This window comes from Sapajus apella, unplaced genomic scaffold (genome assembly GCF_009761245.1).
Source record: "Sapajus apella isolate SASKATOON/1434 unplaced genomic scaffold, GSC_monkey_1.0 scaffold22, whole genome shotgun sequence".
NCBI classification, from domain to species: Eukaryota; Metazoa; Chordata; class Mammalia; order Primates; family Cebidae; genus Sapajus; species Sapajus apella.
In genome coordinates, this window is record NW_022436962.1 from 18,431,784 (window position 1) to 18,454,981 (window position 23,198).

Here is a 23,198-nt window from a genome sequence, read left to right on the forward strand (position 1 = left end):
CAACAACAACAACAAAAAAAAACCCAAAAAAACAAAACAAAACTGCTTGGGAGATTGGGGATTAAACTGAAGAAGGTAAAGTAAGTACTTTTCTGGGGTAAAAGGTATAAAGTTTTAAAATCTCCAAATGTTCCCTACATTTGCACTATCTGCCTTAGGCATCTCCTTCTACTACCTCAAGGATTCGTTTTTCCTTTCCCAATTCCTGTGGAGAAAGTGGGTCATAAAGATGCGTAGTTTGCCCAGATCTGCTCTCAATCTGTGAATCAGCTTCCTGGTGTCAGAAAATCTTAAACGTAAAAGGAAAAGGGGGAGGGAAAAACGGAATCCCGCGTGGGCCGGCATGGCCAGGAGCATATTCACCTACCCTCCCTCTGCGCCAGCCCGGCAGCGTTGGGAAGCTCCTCCCTGGCCTTCCCCTCCTCCTCCTCCTTCTTGGCGGCAGTGGCGGGCGAAGCGTGAGCGCTGCGGTATTTTGTCCCGAACGGTGACCCCTCCTTCCAGGCAGGCGGCGGCGGCGGCGGCGGCAGTGGCAGCGGAGCGTGGAGGAGAGGCCCGGCCGGCCCGGCGGCCTGGAGGCCGCGGAAGGTGAAGGCCGGGCCGCCCACGCGCGCCGCAGGATTGAGGGGGGAAGAGGCAGGCGCTGGAGAGCCCCGCCCGGCCGTTGGGAAGGTGGGGGAAGCCCCGTGCACCCCCAGCCCTCCGGCCGCCGCCGCCCAGCTGGCCCTGCAGCCGTCGCCGCTGCCTCGGGCTACAGCCCCGGGCTTGGTGGCCCCGGCTGGGGAAGGAGGGCGGCGAGCGCGCCCGGAGCCGCCAGAGATGGCGGGAGGGCACTGCGGCAGCTTTGCCGCGGCGGCGGCCGGCAGCGGCGAGATCGTCCAACTGAACGTGGGGGGGACCAGGTGAGTCGGCGGGGAAGGGGTTTGTAGCGGGGATGCAGTGGCGGCCTCCTCCTGCAGGGACGAGGGGGACCCAGAGTCGCAAAAACTAGGGCGAGCGTGATAGTCGAGCCTGGAGGGGAGTGAGGGGGCCTCCAGGCGGGAATAACGTCGGGCGGATTTTGGAGCTGGTGACGGATCAGTGCAGCTTGGAATTACCGAGGACCAGGCCCTTGTGGCCGAGTAGCTGCTGTCTTGGAATGCCAACCTTTGTCCCTCCCCCTTTCTAAGCCATCAGGCGAGGAGGACCATTACATAGCCTCCCTTACCTCATTTGAGATTAGAGTGTATTTGAGGAATTTATTTAGTAGAAGGCTGGCTTTGTGGTTTGGATGTGGGAGATGAACCTGCCTTCCTTTCTCTTTGGTCAGCAAGGTGTCGGTTTTCTTAGGAAAGAGTGCAATGTTCTTTTTTACACGCCTAATTAGGGAGTTTGTCATTTGAAAGATTTCTATGATGGGAATGCAGTAGATCTGCAGTGCATAATTGTTTATTTTCAGAATTTCTTAGTGCATGGACTTGAAGGTTCTGGTCAACTTTTAGGAGAGTGTGTCCAGGAACTGTAGTTTGAACATTTGCTTCTAGGAAGCCCTGGATATTGGCACAGTGTGGCGCCCTTGGAGTAAACAGACTGAAAGCTCTTCTCTGTCTATTCTCTCTCTGGCCTTCCGCCCTTTTCTGTGCCTGTTATTAAGTTTGTTGGGAGGTGGGAATCATAGTTTTTGTGGATTTCCTATAACTTATGAGTCACTCCTCTCAGAAAAGGGAGTTTGCCAGCTGTTCGAAAGAAGGGTTAGTTGAGTTTTAGGCTTGGGAGGAGATAAACAAGGAAATGCCCTGGAATACAGTGTATTTTGCTGTGCTTGAGAATATGATTTTCAATCAGCATTTTAACAGTAATTTAATGTCCTAGAACCACAGTGACAACAAATGTCTGCTGTAGTGCTTTAATCCTAAACATTTGATAGCTTTCCAGGATTTAACACAGAGAACAGTGATACTTTGTTGTTTCTTAGTGCTTTTTCCTCTTCCCCCAAATCAAAATTTAGAGAATTTACAACGTTATTGCAGTTGTATAGAAACCAGTCTTATGAATATTTATGTCTCCTGATGTAAGAGATGGAGTTTTTTTTTTTCTAAAATCACGTTAAAGTATTGGAAGTTTGGTAACTTGTGGAATACTCCGAAACAGGAGGCCTGCAAAGAGTATTGATACTGAAGAGCAGCAGTATAATCATTAATCATTTAAAATCCATACACTGGTTTCTACTTGCTTTTGATACTTAGTATATTTCTATTCAGTCATTCAAAAGGACATACAGTATGTTATTTACTGTATGGATCCTTTAATACTGAGCAAATTCTTTTTTTTTTTTTTTTTTTTTTTTTGAGACGGAGTTTCGCTCTTGTTACCCAGGCTGGAGTGCAATGGCGCGATCTCGGCTCACCGCAACCTCCGTCTCCTGGGTTCAGGCAATTCTCCTGCCTCAGCCTCCTGAGTAGCTGGGATTACAGGCACGTGTCACCATGCCCAGCGAATTTTCTGTATTTTTAGTAGAGACGGGGTTTCACCATGTTGACCAGGATGGTCTCGATCTCTTGACCTCGTGATCCACCCACCTCGGCCTCCCAAAGTGCTGGGATTACAGGCTTGAGCCACCGCGCCCGGCCAATACTGAGCAAATTCTTATTAAAGACTGCAGAATTCATTTAAAAGTTTTAATTCATAAGGCAGTTATCTTGGCACTGTAACATTATATCTTGTGTTTATGTTATTTATGGAACTTGAGCTTATCAGGTTCTAATTTTTCTAAGTGATACTAGCAAAGAATACAAGATAATACGTTACTGGTTTGAACAGTTTAGAAGACATCAAATTGTTAGTAGGAATGGAAGCATTAAAAAAACTTAAGAAAATTGTTAAAAAAAAAAAACCTTATAAGTAGTAATGGTATTGCCTATAGAAGACAACATCTGACTCATATTCTAAGAATGTTTTATAGATTTTCTTTGAATCAAACATATGTGCAGCATTTTAGACCTAGATGAGATCCAGAAGTCATCTGTATCTTTTACAAAACACAGTGTAAGACAGTCACTTAAGCCATTGTAGGAGAAAAATCGTGATGTGATTGCCATTGAAGTTCAGGAACTGCTGTGGCATAAAATGGAAGTCCAGAAGTAATAGAGTAAAACTCAGAAGGAGAGTTTATTGGGAGCGGGGAAGCATATGCTATAGGTAAGGTCTTTTTTTTTTTCTTTTTCTTCAAGAGAATAGACATGAAAATGGATATACTCAAAGGAATTATAGAAATGACTAATTTTTATGGTTTAATGCTTTGTGGGTGATTCAGGAAGTAGAGAAGATGAAGTTTCATTTAGAATTGTTAATATTTGTTATTTACAAAAAGTAATGAAATGAGAGAAACCCGCTGTGACTGAATTTGTGATTTATTCTGTTAAGGGTAAGAGCGATGATTTTAGGCCTCATGCAAGAGGGCTGGAACTAGCCAATGGGGACTCCCAGACAAAGAGCTTTTGAGTCAGATATGTTTCCAGTTCCCAGGCTTTATCTCTAACTTAAGCCTAGCAACCTTGGACAAATATTTTCATGCTTAGTCTAGTAAAATGTAAAGTGACAGACAATAGTACCAACCTTATGAGATTGTTATAGGAATTTGAAGTAATAAATGTGAAATATAAAGGTTAGTGGCATTATCAGTAGTTACAGTGCAAAATAAATAATTAGATTGCTTCCAAGTTAATTTAATAGGAGGCAAGTTGCATGAAGTGTAACTGGATATGCTAATTTCTTTAGCAATTCTTTTGCTGAGACCAGATTGCACCTGACTATTCTTGGGACACTATGGGTATGAGATTGAAAAAAAAATCAAAACAGAAAAGGCCTTCATATATCTTTGAAATGATTATGCTCATCGTATGTAATTTTAAGTGTTTTAGTTTTCATGAAGTTGCATTTGAGACTAGTTTTGGGGCCTGATGTTTAAAAAAATTGGTGGGGTTAAGGGTCCAGTCCCTTTGCCCAGAAATTCCAGGTTACTAACCTTTCCCCAAAATGCTGATTAAAATTGAAACTGATAATACGATTTTAAGCAGACCTTTGCAATTTTCTTAGTAGCACATAATTTTAATTATTTGAAATACAATTGTTGAATAAGTGGTAAATATGAAAGATTGCAAGTTATAAGCTATCCTTATTTGGAATGAATTTGATGGTCTCCAGAACAGAGCGAATCTTCATTGTAGTGAATCCTTGGATCCTTCAATTTACCATTGACTGGAATTTGCTTTGATTTTGGACCAAGTCAGTTTTCTGTGACTAGGATAATCTGTGTATTTTTCATTTTTTCTTAGGAATCTACTAAGAAATGCACTTAGGAGTGTTTGCAGTGTTTTCCTAAAGTGGCTCCTTTGTTAATCAGATAAATGGGCATAGGAGCTGCTTATAAACACTTACACTGTCCATAACCTATGAAATTAGTCAACTTCTGTGTGTTCCCTAAAGTACCCCTTACTGTAGTTTACATTTAAATGTCTTTAATAAATGGATTGTTGTACTGTCATTCCTTTAGTTAGCCAGTGAAAGAATACTTCTCCTTACAAATTGTAAAGTTATAAGTGGGAAGAAATGGAGATAAACTTTTTTTTTTTTTTGAGACAGAGCCTCACTCTGTTGCCAGCCAGGCTGGAGTGCAGTGGGGGATCTTGGCTCATTGCAAGCCCCGCTCCCTTGGTTAAAGCAATTCTCCTGCCTCCTGAGTAACAGGAAATACGGGCACACGCCACCATGCCAGCTAATTTTTGTGTATTTTTAGTTGAGATGAAGTTTCACAATGTTGGCCAGGATGATCTCGATCTCCTGACCTCATGATCTGCCTGTCTCAGCCTCCCAGAGTGCTGAGATTTTTTTTTTTTTTTTTTTTTTTTTTAGGTGGAGTCTTGCTCTGTTGCCAGACTGGAGTGCAGTGGCATGATCTTGCCTCACTGCAGCAAGATCAAGCAGTTCTCCCGGATTCAAGCAATTCTCCAGCCTCAGCCTCCCGAGATAAACTTTTAATTGTGATTGGAAAGCATGTTTTGATAATGATAGAAAATTTCTTTTAGAAACTAAGATAGGCATTTTTTATGGAATAGTACATACACTGTTTCTGCTTTTATTGACATCGATACTACTAAATGGTTTAAGTGGGCAGTTTATGACATCTGTTTGTCAACACCAGTGTACAGCTAGTGCTCGACTTACGACCATGATTGGTTCCGACAGACCGGTCGTAACACGATTTGGTCGTAAGTTGAGTAGGCTATATGCACGTGGAGATGGTAGTGCTGCCGGAAGCTGGTCCGCACTGTCGTATACCCAGCTGGGCAACGTTTGCACTGCCAGACATGGAGCAGTCGTGGCTAGTGATTGTGGTCGTAAAGTCGAATGGTCGTAAGTTGCATAGGTCGTCCCTGTACTCTGAAAGTGCTCTGTTGTAACCATAAAAGGCTTGCAGATGGTACAGAAGAATCAAGTCTCCGTTTTGTACAAAACATTTAACTGAGTGTGTAGAGTGTGGTTCTGGTTATCACACATCAGTTTCTACAGACACTTACTGAGGATGTGCTAGGTGCCAAGCACAATTCTTTTAGGTCATCCTCTGCCTTTAAGAAAAAAACAGCAGAGGCTGGGCATGGTGGCCCACACCTGTAATCCCAGCACTTTAGGAGGCTGAGGCAGGTGGATCATGGGGTCAGGAGATTGAGACCATCTTGGCTAACGCGGTGAAACCCCATCTCTACTAAAAATGCAAAAAATTAGCCAGGCATAGTGGCACACATCTGTAGTCCCAGCTACCCGGGAGGCTGAGGCAGGAGAATCACTTGAACCCGGGAAGTGGAGGTTGCAGTGAACTCAGATCATGCCTCTACATTCCTGCCTGGGCAAGAGAGCGAGACTCTGTTTTAAAAAAAAAAAACAAAACACATTTTTAATACAAAATGCATTTCTGAAACTGAGTTTGAAAGGTGAATGTACAGCTAATCCATTTATCAAGATATATAAAATATTATGAGTCATTGTTGCCTCAGGTACCTGGATAGACTTGCAAAGTTGAGAGATCCATGAGACTTCTGATGCTGCTCCGTGTAAGCCTTGGTAGTCACAGTTTTCACCCTGGCCTACAATCCAGTGCTGTTTAATATCCCACTTAGAAGATGAGAGTGGGAAGTAGGATGCATTTTGGGGTGTGTTATGCTGCAGTGAGCAAAAAGTAAGCAACCTACACGTTTTTGATAATTCTAGGCTGCTAATTTAGGTAATGGCAGACAATAGAGGGGTGATACCGTACTCACCTGCACAGCCTGGGAAACATCCCTTAGCCATTTTGGCTGGGGTTGGCCTGTGTTTCATGCTGATAGTGCATGGTAACTAGTACCACTATTCAGTCACCTTGTTTAGTTTATGAAAGATAAAAATAAATTTAGGGATTTCATATAATGCCAGAAAATGAATGTGAAGTGAAAGTAGAGGTTTTATAGTCAGAGAAGGGCTGGACTGAACAAGTGCTATATTGCTTTGGTTGCCATGTCAGTTTATATCAGTTACTTGTTTATTGTCCCAGTCTGTTATACTGTACTTTCGTAAAGATCCTCCCAAAATTGGTGGTAAGATACAGACTTGATCAAATGACAGTTAACCTCATAACGGTGATGTATTTGCTGAATGATTTTTGAATGAATGAAGTCAGCAGTTGCAAATAGCCCAAGAATGAATATAAAGAAGATGTTAAATGAGTAATTTACAGTGAAATTACTATGGGCTTAAAAAGAGATAATACAGGATAGGATATTTAGAAAAACAATTACAGGGGGCTGGGTGTGCAGGGGGTGGAGCATGGTGGCTCATGCCTGTAATCCCAGCGCTTTGGGAGGCTAAGGTGGGTGGATTGCCTGAGGTCAGGAGTTCAAGACCAGCCTGGCTAACGTATGAAACCCCGTCTCTACTAAAAATACAAAAAAAAAAAAAGAAAAAGAAATTACAGGGAAGGTAAAACCTGAGTGGTATCAAGTGGTATCAAGTGGATCTTGAATGAATAGGGTGATCTATTTGAACAAAGATACCAAAATGGTAATAAGCATGAATTGTTTTGGGATATGAAGAAGTTTTGTCTTATTGCAAGGGAAAACCAGCATTTGTATTAAAGAGATGAGATGGAACCTGAAGGTAATTTTGAATGTTATACTGAGAAATTGAGACTTGGTGTGATGGGCTAATTGTTGATTCTTCAGCAGAGATTAGGTTTTTGGAAAGTAGTATTTTAAGATGCCTTATATGGCGGACAACTAGTTGTTGTTGAGAGCTGCTTGTATGATCTTAACTCTGAATTGAAAGTAGCAACATTTAAAAATATTAAATGTAATAAATATATTGGTACAGCTATAACTGTGAAACATCTTGTAAATCATTATCCAGAATATTAAAACAAATTAACTAATACTGAAATTTCAAATCATGTTCTCATTTTAATGCCAGATAATTTTTAATTACAGATTTAGTACCTCAAGACAAACTCTTATGTGGATTCCAGATTCTTTTTTTTCCAGGTATTTTATATAATTCTTTAGTATATCTTTTAATATATTTGCTTATTTACCAAAATATAATAATTTTTTGTCAGTTAAATTGTTTTTATTTTTTGAATAAAGAAGGTTAACTCTTAAAATGTTTTTTTTTTTAACTTGGAGGATAGATAAATTATTTTTAGTGGTCTTTGACATTTGATAAAGAATTAGCACATTTGTTTATACTCAGATTTTTAAAAACTAACTTTAGATTATTTATGATTTCCAGTTTGCTGAGTGGGAGAATTTCAACACTTCGAGATGAAACTGGTGCTGTGAGTCTAATAATAATTGATACATATTTCTAAAGTAGTGCTTATAGTACTTGGTCTTAATATATACTTACTCTAAGAATGTAGGAAAACTAATGTTTTAATAATCACTGGATGAAAGTGGCATAATTTTATTTCTCGTCATACGTAGTTTTTTGCAATTAGAGAAGATCCCTAAATATGGAATACTATATATGGCAATTTAAGTATTCATGATTAGAAAGATTGTAGGATATGAGCTAACACTGGCATTGGAAGAAATATTTTTTAGATCAATAATTGAAACTTTAACAGTAAGTGGATAAATGTAAATAAAGAGGTTAAATTAGTAAAGTCCTACAGCTTTTTGTTTTATTTTGGAGAATAACTTTGTGAATTTGTTTGTTCAGCATTGAGACAGTGAGGGAAGGAAATAATTACAGAGTTTCAGTGCAAAAAAATTGGCTTATGCATTTAGAGGCAACAAAGTGACCAATGGTATTTATTTGCTGTTGTGAGATTTGGAGATGAAATAAGGTAACAAAGGCAGATATGGACATGTGAAATTATAAAAAGTCATCAGTAATAAGATCTCCACAAAATCTGTGATATTTCTTCAATTTTTGAGCTCCTCTAATAAAAACAAAAGTAAGAATTTATGAAGTTTAGAAGAATCTCATTGATTGTATATATGTAGTTGATCATAGTAAGAAGAGTATTATTATTGGCTACCATTTGCCTTTCTGATTGACTTAAATAAGCTTTAAAAAGTGTTCAGTTTTTATGATTAGATCTTTTGTAAATGATTCAAAATAGGTGTTGGTATAAATTTCTATAAAGAGTTACCAATTATGGGCCGAGTGTGGTGGCTCACGCCTGTAATCCCAGCACTTTGGGAAGCTGAGGCAGTTGGATTACCTGAGGCCAGGAGTTCGAGACCAGCCTGGCCAACATAGTGAAACCCCATCTCTACTGTGTGTGTGTCTGTGTGTGTGTGTGTGCGTGCGTGTGTGTAAATGAGCCAGGCATGGTAGCAATGCCTATAATCCCAGCTACTTGAGAGGCTGAGGCAGGATAATTGCTTAAACTTGGGAGGTGGTGGTGGCAGTGAGCCAGGATCGCGCCACTGCGCTCCAGCCTGTGTGACAGAGCGACTCTGTCTCTAAACAAACAAACAAATGAAAGTTACTAATTATGTATTTTACATTTTTAAGCAATTTGTTTTCCTCTTATGTATTCTGTGGTGCTGTATTTGAAAAAAAAAAAAATTGTTTTACTTCTCCCTAGCCCTGAAGGAAATTGAATTTAGTGAAAGTGTTACAAGGATAGTATTCGTGTCCACTTTTGATAGCAGTATGCAGTATTTACTTTTCTCAATACCCCGTGTGGATTATTAAAGTACATTGTAGTTTTAATGATTCAACAATGTGAGAAAGTATTGTTTATTCATAATGTTTTCAAAGTATTAATTGAATTCTGGACTATTTCAGATAAAAATGTTTCCTCAGGTGTCACTTTTACCAAAGGTATCAATAAAAGTGATTTTATTATATAAGATTTTTTCCACATATTAAAATATCAGTTTAATAGTAACTTTTCAGGGGAAGAAAAAGACACCATCTTTTTCTGAATGCACACAGAACTACATTCCAATTATAGAAACGTTAAAATTTAAGAGTAGGAACAAGGAAACATAGTATTTAAATAATTCAGACTTTGTTCCCTATTAGTGTTACAGATATTAAAGTTAAAAGATTAATTTGTGATTTGAGAGTAAAACAGTTCCATTTTTTACAGATATTTATTGATAGAGATCCAGCAGCATTTGCACCCATTTTAAATTTTCTTCGGACAAAAGAACTAGACTTAAGGTGAGAAATGCACTCTTTTAAAAGTAAATTTCTTTCTGGTAAGTATGTGTTTTTAGTATATTTTATGAAGAAAAAGTTTTTTTTTTTTTGAGATGGAGTCTTGCTCTGTCGCCCAGGCTGCAGTGCAGTGGCGCGATCTTGACTCACTGCCACCTTTGCCTCCTAGGTCCAAGCAATTTTCCTGTCTCAGTCTCCCCAGTAGCTGGGACTACAGGCGTATGCTGAATAATTTTTTGTATTTTGGTAGAGAAGGGGTTTTACCATGTCGCCCATGCTGGTCAGGAACTCCTGAGCTCAGGCAGTCCCCCAACCTCAGTCTCTCAAAGTGCTGGGATTACAGGTCTGAGCCCTCATGCCCAGCCATAAAAGGTTTGTTTTTTGTTGTTTTTTTTTAAACTAAGACTTTGATTAGAAGTTTCCTCATGCTGAAACTGGATGTGATGGTCAGGCCTATAATCCTAGCTGCTCTGCAGAGGAGGCTGAGATAGGAGGATCCCTTGAGGCCAGGAGTTTGAGGCTACAGTGAGTTACGATCATGCCTCTGGCCAGTACTGCTGTACTGTTAACTCAGATAGTTTCAAAATAGAATAAGAAAGTTTTAAGCATTTTTAATGTTAAGTTAGTCATAACCAGTTTCACAAATAAAAACAATTTAACATGGTAATTGTATATGTTTATTAAGGCTGGGGAATATTTTTAGAATAAGAACAAATTACAACTGAAACCTAAAATGAATCATTAACATTAAAAATTTTGAAGCTCCTGTTTCTTTCAACTTTTATTTTCATGTTACTTTACTACTGTAAAGTAGCATCATTTTCATCTGGATAACAGAGCCCTTCCCAAGGCTGGTCTTTTTTTTTTTTTTTTTTTTTTTCTATTTTATTTGTTCAACAAATATTTATTACATAGCTATTCTATATAAGCATGAGATATACAAACGTAGATCAGAAATAGATCATGCCCACAGGGAATTTACAGTTTAATTGGGGAGATTAAGATAGATATGTATAGAAATAATTATGATAAAAAGTTAAAAGCAACTAATGTCACTAAAGAATGATTTCCATTCTATCTTTTGCCTTCTAGACAATTTATTTGTACTAGCCGGATAGAGCCCTACTCTCATTTAGTGACCCAATTTGTGTGTGTGTATATATATGAGAAAGGTTTTTAAGTAGACAGCAGAATATTTTTGTTCACATGTCATTTTTATTTAGACTTTTTAACGATTGAGAGTAATAGAAATAAAGAACATTAGGAGAAAAGTAATTTTTAAAGCCTTATGACCGTATACATGAAGAACCTAGAGTGTTTTCCTTTTGCTTCAGATGATAATACAGGTTTGCAGTGTTAGAGAATTTATATTGTTTGTTTCCTTGTAGGGGAGTGAGTATTAATGTTCTCAGGCATGAAGCAGAATTTTATGGGATCACACCATTAGGTATGTGCACTTCTCTTAATATTTTTCGTTTATGATTTGACTCATGTATGAAACTTGCCCAAATGATATATGTTTATATCAGGTCCTAATTTTTGATGAAATTGTTCAGTGCTTAGTTTTTGTGGATTTTCATAGTAAAAAGATGTTGTCAACTCTGATTTAACTTAAAATTTTCCTTTTCTTTCCTTATCCTCTTGAACTAGAGAAAATAAAAATGGAGTACTGTTTTTCTGTTTGCATGTACTCTTGACAAGTTTGCTTTGAAATGTTTTTAGTAAGAAGGCTTCTCTTATGTGAAGAGTTGGAGCGTTCCTCTTGTGGCAGTGTCCTTTTTCATGGTTACTTACCTCCACCAGGTATTTTCACTTTATTTAATCTTTTAAAAAATTCCTTGTATCATTAAGCAAGTACAAGCATATGAATAGAAAAAACTTCCTTGATTATTGAGTTTTTTTTTTCTGTAAATCTACTAGAAATGGTGAGAACTTTGATTTTTACAGAAATTAAGTCACACTATATATTGGAACACAGGTTTGGCAAACTTTTTCTGTAAAGACCCAGTTAGGTTTTGTGAGCCAGAGGATCTCCGTAACAGCTGCTTATCTCTGCTGTACATACTACATGAAGACTAGGTGTTACTGTGACCACTACAGCTGTATTTACATAGATAGCATTGGCCTGGATTTTCCGTGGTCCATGGTTTGCTGACCCCTATGTTAGAGCACTGGTTGTCAAATTCCTTTTTGGCAAACTTAAGGAATTCTGCAAAGATAAGTTAGTGTCACCTCAGCCCCACTTCAGTAAGTTAGAAGCATCTGCTTTTACCTGTGTTCTAATCTGCTTTTACCTGTGTTCTAATGGACTTCTGAGCAAGATTTCATTTTTAAAAAATGCTTTCCTGTCAAATAAAAAATGTTTCAAAGTATGGAGAAATTCAGTTCTAAAGTAGTTAAATTAATACAGAGTACTTAAACACGTAATACCTGTACCATAATTGTAAAGAGTGGCTTACAGACTGAATTAATTACCCATTAACTCAGTAAACTAAAGCTAAGTAAAGCGGAGCATAATATGATAAATCTTAATCTTAGTAATTATAAACAATATGACAAATACCAGAAATATGTTGAAAGAATTTTGTCTTTGTCTTTTTCTTTAATTTTAATTTTATTTTTTAATTATGATTAAATATTTACAATAATTTGCTATATTGGAAGATCTATTTCGGCTTTAATGAAATTCAGATTTTTATATTTCTTTGTTACAATGTGGTATTTTTAATTTCTGAAAGGTGAACTTGGAAATGTATTTGTTTTCATTTCCTCTTTATAGGTATTCCTAGTCGTAAAATAAACAACACAGCCAGATCTGCCGATTCTAGGAATGGACTAAATTCTACGGAAGGCGAAGCCCGGGGAAATGGTACGCAGCCTGTTCTCTCTGGAACTGGAGAAGATACTGTTAGGCTAGGTAAGCAAAGATTACACAAATAGAAAAGGAAAAGTATGCATGTTTTTAGTCCTAGGTGATATTAAGTAATTACTTTTAAAGATTTGTGACTCATCTCCTTTTTTATCCAGATTTATCATTGCTATCTTGGAAATTCACATTTAACACGTAATTTTCATTTAAAATGTTGTACAATCTTCTGTCTTCTCTGAATCTTTAGAACAGGGTTGACAAAGTTTATCTGGTAAGGGCCAGAGACTAAATATTTTAGGCTTTTGTGGGCCACCTGTTCTCTGTCAGACCTACTCAACTTTGCCATTGTAGCATGAACACATAACGGACAATATGGAAACAAGTAAGCATGGCCGAGTTCAAAACAGGCAGAAGGCTGAAATTGGCCTGGGGGCTGTAAGTTGTCAACCCCCATTTTAGAATGTTAAATATTTCTTTTTCTAAAATCAACAGGATTTCCTGTGGATCCACGAAAGGTGCTAATAGTAGCTGGCCATCACAACTGGATTGTAGCTGCATATGCCCATTTTGCTGTGTGTTACAGGTACTGTATAATTAATAATGGTTTGCTTTTAGAGGTCATAGTTTTAAAATTAATTCTGATTTTATAGTTTTAGATTGAAAAGCTATTTTTTTAGTCATCAGGTTTTTTCCTGCATATTTTACTCATGTCCGTATTATCTGATTAAGATTTAGTTTGCTTTTATTTTTGCAACTAATTTAGTAAACATTCTGGCAGCCTTTATGTGATGTAAACATTTCGCAGACAAGCGTGAGCTGTTGTATAACTGAAATACATTGATGTATTATTTCTTGCTTATACCTAGCTTCTGAGATGATAGTATATAATGACGTTAGACAGGATTATTAATGTGAGCTTTCTGATGTTCTGGCACTAATGATTCAGTGTTTTGTATTCTATAGCAAGGGAAAGTACATTGGTCATAATTACCACATTTTGGGAAGTGAGGTAGTAAAGCACAGTAGTTGTGGGCACAGCGGTATGGTTTAGCATCTATTGTGTGAAACTTGAAGAAGTAGTTTGGTTTTTCTAATGCTTACATTCTCGGAGACTGAGAAGCAATGAAGAATAGTGTAGACCAGTGATTTTTTTTGTTTTAAATTGGGAAAGTCATAGGACGCTTAGTTCAAAATCACTATACTCCTTTGAAAATGTTGATGACAGAGAATGGTGCAGAAGCACAGAAAGGGTTGGATATACTAGCTTAAATAATTATTGCACTTAATTGGAGAAAAATCAAAGATGTATAAACTTTTTGTTTATATTTATCGCTGTTGAATTTGGTTAAGAAAAAATATACAAAATAGTTTGAAAAATATCTAAAATGTCTTCTAAAGTTTACAGATACATTTTAAAGAATCCCAGGTGTATTTTTTTTAAATCTGAGTTTATAAAAGGTTTTGCATATCTGGTAAGAGCTGTTTATATCAGTAATCTCAGGTTTATATTTTCATGTAGTAATGATTAGGTGCAGACTTTATGTTTTAAGAGTGTTTTGGCTGGGCGTGGTGATTCATGTTGGTAATCTCAGCATTTTCAGAGGCCAAGGTGGGTGGAGTTCAAGACCAGCCTGACCACCATGGTGAAACCCCATCTCTACTAAAAATACAAAAATTAGCTGGGCGTAATGATACGTGCCTGTAATCTCAGCTACTCAGGAGGCTGAGGCAGGATAGTCACTTGAGCTTGGGAGGTGGAAGGTTGCAGTGTGCCAAGGTCATGCCATTGTACTCCAGGGCAAGATTCTGTCTCAAAAAATAAATAATTAATTTTTGAAAAAAGAGTTTTGTAGATTTGTAATTTTAATTATGAAATAGCATGGAAATTATTTTTTGGATAATTTCTGTGGGGATGGTTTTATATGAAGTAAGACTAATTCGATAAAGGCATTTTTTTTAGGAAGCATTGTTTTGAATTTATCATCTTATGGATTTGAATTGAGATGACTTGTAGACTCTTCTTTACATATTATGTACATGTTTTTGTTGATAAGGAATTCCAGAAGAATTGTGAAATTATTATAAGTGATTGAAGCGTGACAGCATAACTTCCTGTTTGTCATTGTACACAATGCTAAAGATTGCTCTTTTCGGCTGGGCGCAGTGGCTCACGCCTATAATCCTAGCACTTTGGGAGGCCGAGGCTGGTCAACATGGTGAAACCCTGTCTCTACTAAAAATACAAAAATTAGCTGGGCATGGTGGCACGAGCCTGTAGTCCCAGCTACTCGGGAGGCTGAAGCAGGAGAATTGCTTGAACCCAGGAGGCGGAGGTTGCGGTGAGCTGAGATTGCACCACTGCACTTCAGCCTGGGTAATGAGAGCGAAACTCCATCTCAAAAAAAAAAAAAAGATTGTTCTTTTCCAGAAATACCACATTATTAGGCAAAATTTAACTCACTGGGTAACTATTACATTTTCCATTCTTTGTGTCTGCTTTGATCACTATCTTTCTTTGCTTTCACCAAGTGTCAGTAATGTCAGAGCAGTATACCCATGCAAAGTGAGGAAGGAAGAAAATTGAGGACGTATCTGATTTTCCTCACAGTTAAATCATTCAACACAATGGCAATGAAAAGATTTCAAAAGAAATAAAAATATTTAAACTGTTTAAAAGTGTAATATTTTCTAAAAGTTGTTTTTCATCGTTTTTATATCAATAAGTAAAAAAAAAAACCTTTAAAAAAAAAAGAGTACAGTGAAGACCTTTATGCTGTTCTCCTAGCTTCACTAATTTTCTACATGGTTAGGCTTTATGCTTATGTTCCTTTTTCTTGCTGAGCTTATGACAGTGTAACTTCTATTAACAAAGAGTAGTTGTGTGAGTTGCTGCCCCCTTGGGGCTTATATTCCACTTTAGATCTTTAATCCTTGTGGAATTTACTTTTTTGTTTGTGGTATGAGGATTTATTTTCTTCTCAGTGGGTAGGTAATTATTTCTGACAGTTCATTACCTAAATCATTCTTTCTCACTGAATCTGATAGCCCATTTTATTTTGTTTTATGTTTGTGTATATGCTTGGATCTGTTTTTCATTTCTCTCATGTCCTTATGACATGTCTATTCCCATACAATTTGACGTGACGTATGTTTATAGTTAGTTTCAAAATCTCACAGGGTATGTCTTCTTTACTGTATTTTATTGAGGTCCTCATGTAGGAAATAACTAGAAATAATTGTATTTTTCGCATAACTGTCTTAACTTCAGAGGGTTGGTTTACTAGGCAGCTATAAGATCATGGAGAACTGAAATAACAGAGCTTATTCTTGTGTTACATATTTTATTTGCTTTATTTATTTTTTGAAATTGAGACAGAATCCTGCTCTGTCACCCAGGCTGGAGTGCAGTGGCATGATCTTGGGTCACTGCAACATCTGCCTCCTGGGTTCTAGCACTTCTCCTGCCTCAGCCTCCGGAGTAGCTGGGATTACAGGTGTGTACCACCACACTTGGCCAATTTTTCTATTTTTTAGTAGAGATGGGATTTTACCATGTTGGCCAGACTGGTCTCAGGTAATCTGCCTGCCTCGGCCTCCCAAAGTGTTGGGATTACAGGTGTGAGCCACTGTGCCTGGCCTTGTTCTACATATTTTAAATGTATTACTTATATGAACAGTTTTAGATTAAATATGTACCTTCTTTGTAATTATTATTTTAAAAATAGAAGTAAATTTACATGTCTTATTAAGAGTTAAATTCTGTAGTTGTTATAGTCACTTTTAAATATGCTATCCTGATTACTTTACCCTTTTTTGACATCTCTTTATTGTGTAATGCCCTAATTACTATAGAGAAAAGCAACTTAGAAGTAATGTCTCTGTAAAAGATGAGATTTTATATATATATATTTTTAAAGTAAAAGGAAGTTTGTTAAGAAAGTAAAGGAATGAAGCCAGAGAAGTCCTGAGAGCTACTTGACTGAATATACTTATAGTTATTTCTTGATTATATACTAATTAAGGGGCGGATTATTCATGAGTTTTCCAGAAAGGAGCAGGCAATTCCCAGAACTGAATGTTCCTCCCCTTTTTAGACCTTATAGGGTAACTTTTAGACTTTACGATGGCATTTATAAACTATCATGGGGCTGATGGGAGTGTCTTTTAGCATGATAATGCATTATAATTAGCGTATAATGAGTAGTGAGGACGACCAGAAGTCACTTTTGTTGCCGTCTTGGCTTCAGTGCGTTTTGGCCAGCTTCTTTATTGCATCCTGTTTTATCAGTGGGATCTTTGTGACCTGTACCTTGTGCTGACCTCCTTTGTTATCCTGTGACTAACAATAACCTCCTGGGAATGCAGCCCAGCAGGTCTCAGCTTTATTTTACCCAGTCCCTATTCAAGATGGAGTCACTCTGGTTTGAATGCCTCTGACATATTTTTCCCCTCCCTTTTACAAGGGAACTCTTAATCTTAGGGTTGCAGAGGGAGGAAGATTCATTCTCTGTAACTTCTGCACGCTGAGTAAGGATGATGATATTTCTACCTATTAGGGTCTCCTGCATTCAGAGTAGAGAAGAGCTCAGTCAGAAGGTGTCAGTATGATGAGAACTCTGATTTCTGACAAAAAGTGATGTCTGGAGGATTAATACGGTGTTTGATTTAAGAAAGCACTGAGTAAGTTTATCTTGCATTCCTATGCAAAGAGAACAACAGCAATATGTTCCACAATAACAAAGTAAAATAAGTAAAATTATTCCAAGTAAACTAAATAAGAAGGCTTTTCATGAACCGGGAAATTGTTGGAACCAAGCTGGTGTGGAGTTGGAACCACACTGATATGCTAGCCAATTCAAATACCTGCGCACAATTAGAATACTGATCCAGATTTCTATGTTACTTGTTTCTTCTGAACAGCAGCCACAGATCACTGCTTGGTCCACAGGAATAAGCAGGGTGAGTCTAAATTGCAGGAAAAATCTCAAACACTACTGATGAGACAAATCTAATAAAAGTTATACCATAGTTTTTTAAACAATTCTCTTCTCTTTGGTCTTTCATTTTTACTAAAGACAAATCATGGTAGGACTGATTTTCTTTTCTTTTTTAACAAAATAAGCTTTATTCTTACTATACTTGGCCTAATTATTTGTATAAGAATAATTAGTTGCTATATAAGCTCTTTTTAAATTGACTTTGATAGAACTTTGTTCCATAAAGAATCTCAAATTAGTCTTCTTAAAGCCTTGACCCTTGCCGTGAATTTATCATTGCCTACAGATAACTGTATGAGTTGGCTACATTTCTTTCCTCTTGAGGTTCCATGATAACTTGGGACTTCTGGGCCTGTCAGAAAGTGGCATTCTTTCCTTACCCCAGACAGGTCAGGAACCTTGTACAAGAACCGTGTAGACAAGATATGAGACCAGTTTTCCCAAGCGGCTTTTATCATCTCTGTGAGTCAAATTTGATCTCTTAAATAAGTCCGTATCTGAAAGCATGCTATTCCAGTCAAAGCCATGGTAGAATAATCAGTTTCTCCAATTGTGTCCTGTTACAAAAGAAAACATTCTTATTGCCATAAGTTAAGAATACTCATAAATAGTTTCCAAATTCTGGAGAAATCAGGTAGAGAGAAAGGAATATGCTCCAAAATTTGTTTATAAGATTATACACTACTCAATTGTTAAAAGCTGCAAAAGCTCGAAAGGAAAGTGTTCTTAACTCCAAAGTCAGCTAATTGGTGCTGCAGTCTATTTCCTTTGGGTTAGGAGCCTCTCCACTATCCCCTTTCATAGTTTCCCAGGAAGATGTTACTGGAAAGGGGTCCTGATCTAGACCCCAAAAAAGGGTTCTTGGATCACTCACAAGAAATAATTTGGGGTGAGTCCACAAAGTAAAGTGAAAGCAAGTTTATTAAGAAAGTAAAGGTATAAGAGAATGTCAGTGAATTTTAGTGTTTATTAGGTAAGTATTTCCATTTGTTTGTCTTAACAAATGATTCCTATCTGGCGGCTGAAGAGGGTGATTACAAATTACACAATGCTTAGGAAAAATTGATACATTTCTCTATTGCTTTGAAGTTTAAGTAAAGAAATCATTAATTCTTCAGATTAATAGGCTGAATTGTATATTTTTATGAATTGTAGTTGTATTACCTTGCATACATATTTAAGGGAAAATGAAGTTGATGTGTTTTATTTAGGCCTTTAGGTGACCATAATTATGAACACCTAAGTTTACTTTTTGCAGTGACTGTCAGGTAGTTTGCAAAAGAACACTTCCTTCATCTTCTATTTATTCACTTTAGGTAAGACAAAAGAGAAACTTTATAATTATGTTTGCATTATTTGTTTAGTTTAAAAATAGATACTTAATAGTTCAACTCATTCATTATTATGATTACACAACTGCTAAAGCTCTAAATTTATGAAGGCCGCTCTGCAGTTAGTCATGTAGAAACATGTCTTTAAGAGGGCAGAAAGAATTATTAGAAACTGACAGGAATATTTATTAGAGAAATTAGATATTAAAGAATAGATTAGCTTTCACATATGGGTGATCAATAGCTCTATACAGTTTTGCATTTAGACCTTTAAAAACCAGTCTTTAAAGGCTATTCCACACCCTATCCTTTTTTATATAATAGTGCTAAGGTATTGGAATGCATATGATACACTCACTTACCTTAGTGTTTCTGGGTAGACTGTCCACCTGAAGTTCAAAAAGTAAGAGATTCGGTATGTGTTATTTCAGTTAATAAACACTGAAAAGCTGATTAATAAAGGAATAATAATTCTGAAATTTAGATTTTTGCTGATTGTTCCTACTCATAGATGACAATGTTGTGTTGTGTGTGTGTGTGCGCGCGCACGCGTGTCTGTGTGTGTAGAGAAACATGAAAGATAAAACCATCTTTTTTTAAAGTTTTTGAAATTTTTTTAATTTGGAGGACTTTACTAAATTATTCTTTGGAGAAATATAGAACCGTAGTCTCTTGTATGTAGTTATACATCCTATGGTATGCAAGTATAAAATACCATAAAGATAATATTGTGGCTTCATAGATGATACATATCAACAAAATTTTATTTGTAATAAATAGGAAGATGGATGAGTAATGGTTAGTTTTATTTTTTTGGTGCATTGATGTGTATTCTGTTTACTTAATTGCTGCTGAGTCTACCTTATGTGCCTGTTCTTCCTTAACAGAATCAAAGAATCTTCAGGATGGCAGCAAGTGTTTACAAGCCCATATTTGGATTGGACTATCGAACGAGTAGCTTTAAATGCAAAAGTGGTTGGAGGTCCACATGGAGACAAAGACAAAATGGTTGCTGTTGCCTCAGAGAGTAGCATCATCTTGTGGAGTGTTCAAGATGGGGGAAGTGGAAGTGAAATTGGTAGGAAGAATCTTGTTTATGTGTTGCTATTTAATGATATTAATGTTTTGAAGTTTATAAAAGAGATTGACACTGAGTATGAAAATTAACCTAGACTATTAGTTAGAGCTGCCACAATATGTAATGTGGGAGGAATGAGGTGATAATGAAGGAAAAATTATGTTTTAGAAAAGAGCCAGGGAGCATCTTTTCACCACTTTAATCTGCTTGAAACCTGGCTGCTCTTTGAGAATGTTGCTTTTCCTGAATGCCACTTAGTGGTGGCTGTTTTCTTTCCACCCCTCTCAAACCACTGAACTTGAATGTGGGGAAGTTACTTTCTTGCTCCTCGTTATTGCTTCTAGACCAGACATTCCCAAACTTTTTGGTTTCAGAACCCCTTAATCCTCTTAAAAAGTTTTTCAGACCTGAAAGAGTCCTTGTATATGTTACTTGCTGTCAGGATTTACCATATTAGAAATTAAAATATAACTTTTTATAAATGTTAATTTAATACAGCTATAATCATTGCATGATAACATAAGTAACATTTTTAATGAGAAGTAACCACATTTTCCAAAAATGTGTTAAAGTAGAACTTTTTATAAATGTTAATTTAATGTAGCTACAATCATTGCATGATAACATAAGTAACATTTTTAATGAGAAATAACCACATTTTCCAAAAATGTGTGAGAGGAATGGCATTGGTTTACAGTTGCATAAATCTCTTTAATGTCTTTTTGAATTCTGAAATCTATTTCTTTGTTCAATCTGCTGTGATATGTTGTTTTGCTTGAAGTATATGAAGAAAACTTGATCTTACACAGATATGTAAGTCAAAAAAACTTTTTTAGTCTTCAGAAAATTGTGCATAGTCTTCTTTGATTCTTTATCAAAACTCTAAAATCATATCAGTGAACTTTTCATATTCTGTTAAATTAAAATTCATCAGACTATTTTATACTTTGAGTGGATCTTTTATCCCTACATGCTTTTACAGTGTGTTGGGGATTTGGAAATTGTTGGTTTACTGAATTATGTAGATCTTCCAAATGTTGATACCTTTCATTGTGTAATATGAAAAAAAAATTACATTCATCAGTATCCTCACTGACCACATGTTAGGGAGTTGTCACACTCAGTGTAGCAGATAAAAGATTTCTAAACTGCAGACTTTCACTTGAAACACTGAATTTTTATCAATGGCAACAAATAACATCAGTTGTTTTCCTTGAAATAACAGGCTCACTTTGTTTATTTTTTGAGGCTAGTTCTACCAAACACCCAACTCTGTATAACCATAGTTAATCATCATCTCAAATTAAAATGGGTATTTAATGAACAGAGCAGCTCATGTGACTCTTTGCTCCAACAAATGTGAAGGTGCTTTTCCTTGACATAGCCATAGCACTTAGTCATATAGAATATTAAGATACATAGTTGAAATAAAGTTTTAGTCAATACAAATTTTTACTGCTTTATCAAGGACGTTCTTCAGTTACTAGTGACCATTACATTCTTCTCTGCCACGGACTTGAGAACATAAAAGGCGAAATCTTTAATCTTTAAATCTTTGATTTGGCCTTTTATATTCTTCAAAGTCTGTGGCAGAGAAGAATATAATGATCCCTAGTAAAATTTAGTACCACTGCCCTGGTTTGTGCTAAGTAAGGTATCTGCTGTTTTTACCAAACATTGCTTTGCATCATCGGTGTAAATGTCAACACAGATGTTCTAGAATAAGCCATGAAATTAATAAGTTTTCAACACTTTGAATATTTCAGCGTTTTCCGTGTTTGTAGCGGTGCATTCACATAAAGGATTTTTAACGATCACTTGGAGCTAATACTAGATGGATACTAGTAAAATACCAGGTCCAGCCACATCTATATATCCATCTGTTTGCAAGACAAAAATACAATTCCACAGACAAGAGATTGACTCTCTGCCACATATTTAGTTTGAAGAGTTACTGTGTTATTGAAAAGTTACCATGTTATTTTTTCATGGACTTTTCATCTAGCAGGCATTCAGCATTGTCATCTCTTTAAGGCTTTATTAGTCTCTCAGCAATTAGGCGTACTTCTCTAGCCACTATGATGTCATAACTTACCTTTGCAAGCCTTCATTAACTTTTTCATTTCTAGTATGAAAGTCTATACCAAACAATTTCTGGCTTTAAAGAGTTTTTTACATCCTCATTTAAAATTCTTAATTTCTTTTTCTTCTTTTTTTTTTTTTTTTCTGAGACAGGGTCTTGCTCTGTCACATAGGCTGGAGTGTAGTGATGTGATCCTAGCTCACTGCAGCCTTAATCTCCTAGGCTCAAGCACTCAAGCAGTCCTCCCACCTCAGCCTCCTGGATAGCTAGAACTAGAGGTATATACCACATTGCCTGGCTATTACTTTATAATCATTGTAGAGATGGGGTCTCACTATGTTGCCCAGGTCTCAAATTCCTAAGCTTAAGTGATCCTCCTACCCTGGCTTCACAGAGTGCTGAGATTATAGGCATGAGCCACTGTGCCTGGCCAATTTCTTTTTCTTTAAACTTTGAGTATTCAGTCTCAGTGAACCTGAGACAACTGATATCATACTGTTCAAAAATGTTTTGCCACATAAAGCACAATAAGGTTAAGTCATTAAGATCTATAAAGTTGAGGGAAAGATAGTTTTTATTATTTTAAAATTTTTATTTACAATTTTGCCCAATTTTTTGAGGCTTTCCTTTTATGAGCTAAAGAATTCTGATTTGTCATATTTTTCTTTGTCAGTGTCTTTAGACTTAGGTGTACACCTATTGGATTGAACAGGCGTATGTTCTACTTTTCCTTTTTAAAGCTTGTGATCCATCACTAAGTATAAGAATATATTTTTTTAAATTGTAGGACAAAAAATTTTTAATAGTTTTTGGTAAAATACAAAAATTTAGAAAACTTTCAAAACACTTTTAATACTAGTATTGCAGAACAACACAGCCGTATTTACTTATTCCTTGCACTTCTTTGTAGGTGCACAGAACACTTGGATTTCAAAATAATTTATTGGACACTAATGAGGTTGCAGAGAGTTATATGGCAGATATAAACTGAAGATAGCTAGTAAGAGCACACAAGATGTATTTAAAACAAACTATGCTGATCTTGGGAAGTTTAGTTATACTCTAAACCTGCCACTATAGATAATTATAGAAAAAATAAAAATATATATGCTCATTCCATTAGCTGTCTTAATGGTGACCTCATCACATGTCATGTAAC

At 36.7% G+C, this 23,198-nt stretch overlaps 1 protein-coding gene across 9 annotated transcripts in view; it reads left to right on the top strand.

Moving 5' to 3' along the window:
• Positions 1–328: 328 nt before the first annotated feature.
• The window catches only part of KCTD3 (potassium channel tetramerization domain containing 3), a 57,011-nt gene continuing 34,141 nt past the window's right edge, over positions 329–23,198 (top strand). For 2 of the 9 annotated variants that reach the window (XM_032289236.1, XM_032289237.1), the window contains exons 1-9: positions 329–588; positions 7,491–7,544; positions 7,792–7,837; positions 9,611–9,684; positions 11,070–11,128; positions 11,404–11,484; positions 12,461–12,598; positions 13,043–13,133; positions 19,766–19,956. In XM_032289236.1, coding sequence (XP_032145127.1) covers positions 344–588; positions 7,491–7,544; positions 7,792–7,837; positions 9,611–9,684; positions 11,070–11,128; positions 11,404–11,484; positions 12,461–12,598; positions 13,043–13,133; positions 19,766–19,956 — 979 coding nt within the window. In that variant the 5' untranslated portion in view covers positions 329–343. Of the gene's footprint in view, positions 903–7,490; positions 7,545–7,784; positions 7,838–9,610; positions 9,685–11,069; positions 11,129–11,331; positions 11,485–12,460; positions 12,599–13,042; positions 13,134–19,765; positions 19,957–23,198 lie in introns of all 9 variants that reach the window. The other 7 variants (XM_032289239.1, XM_032289238.1, XM_032289243.1 and 4 more) reach the window with 6 other exon arrangements.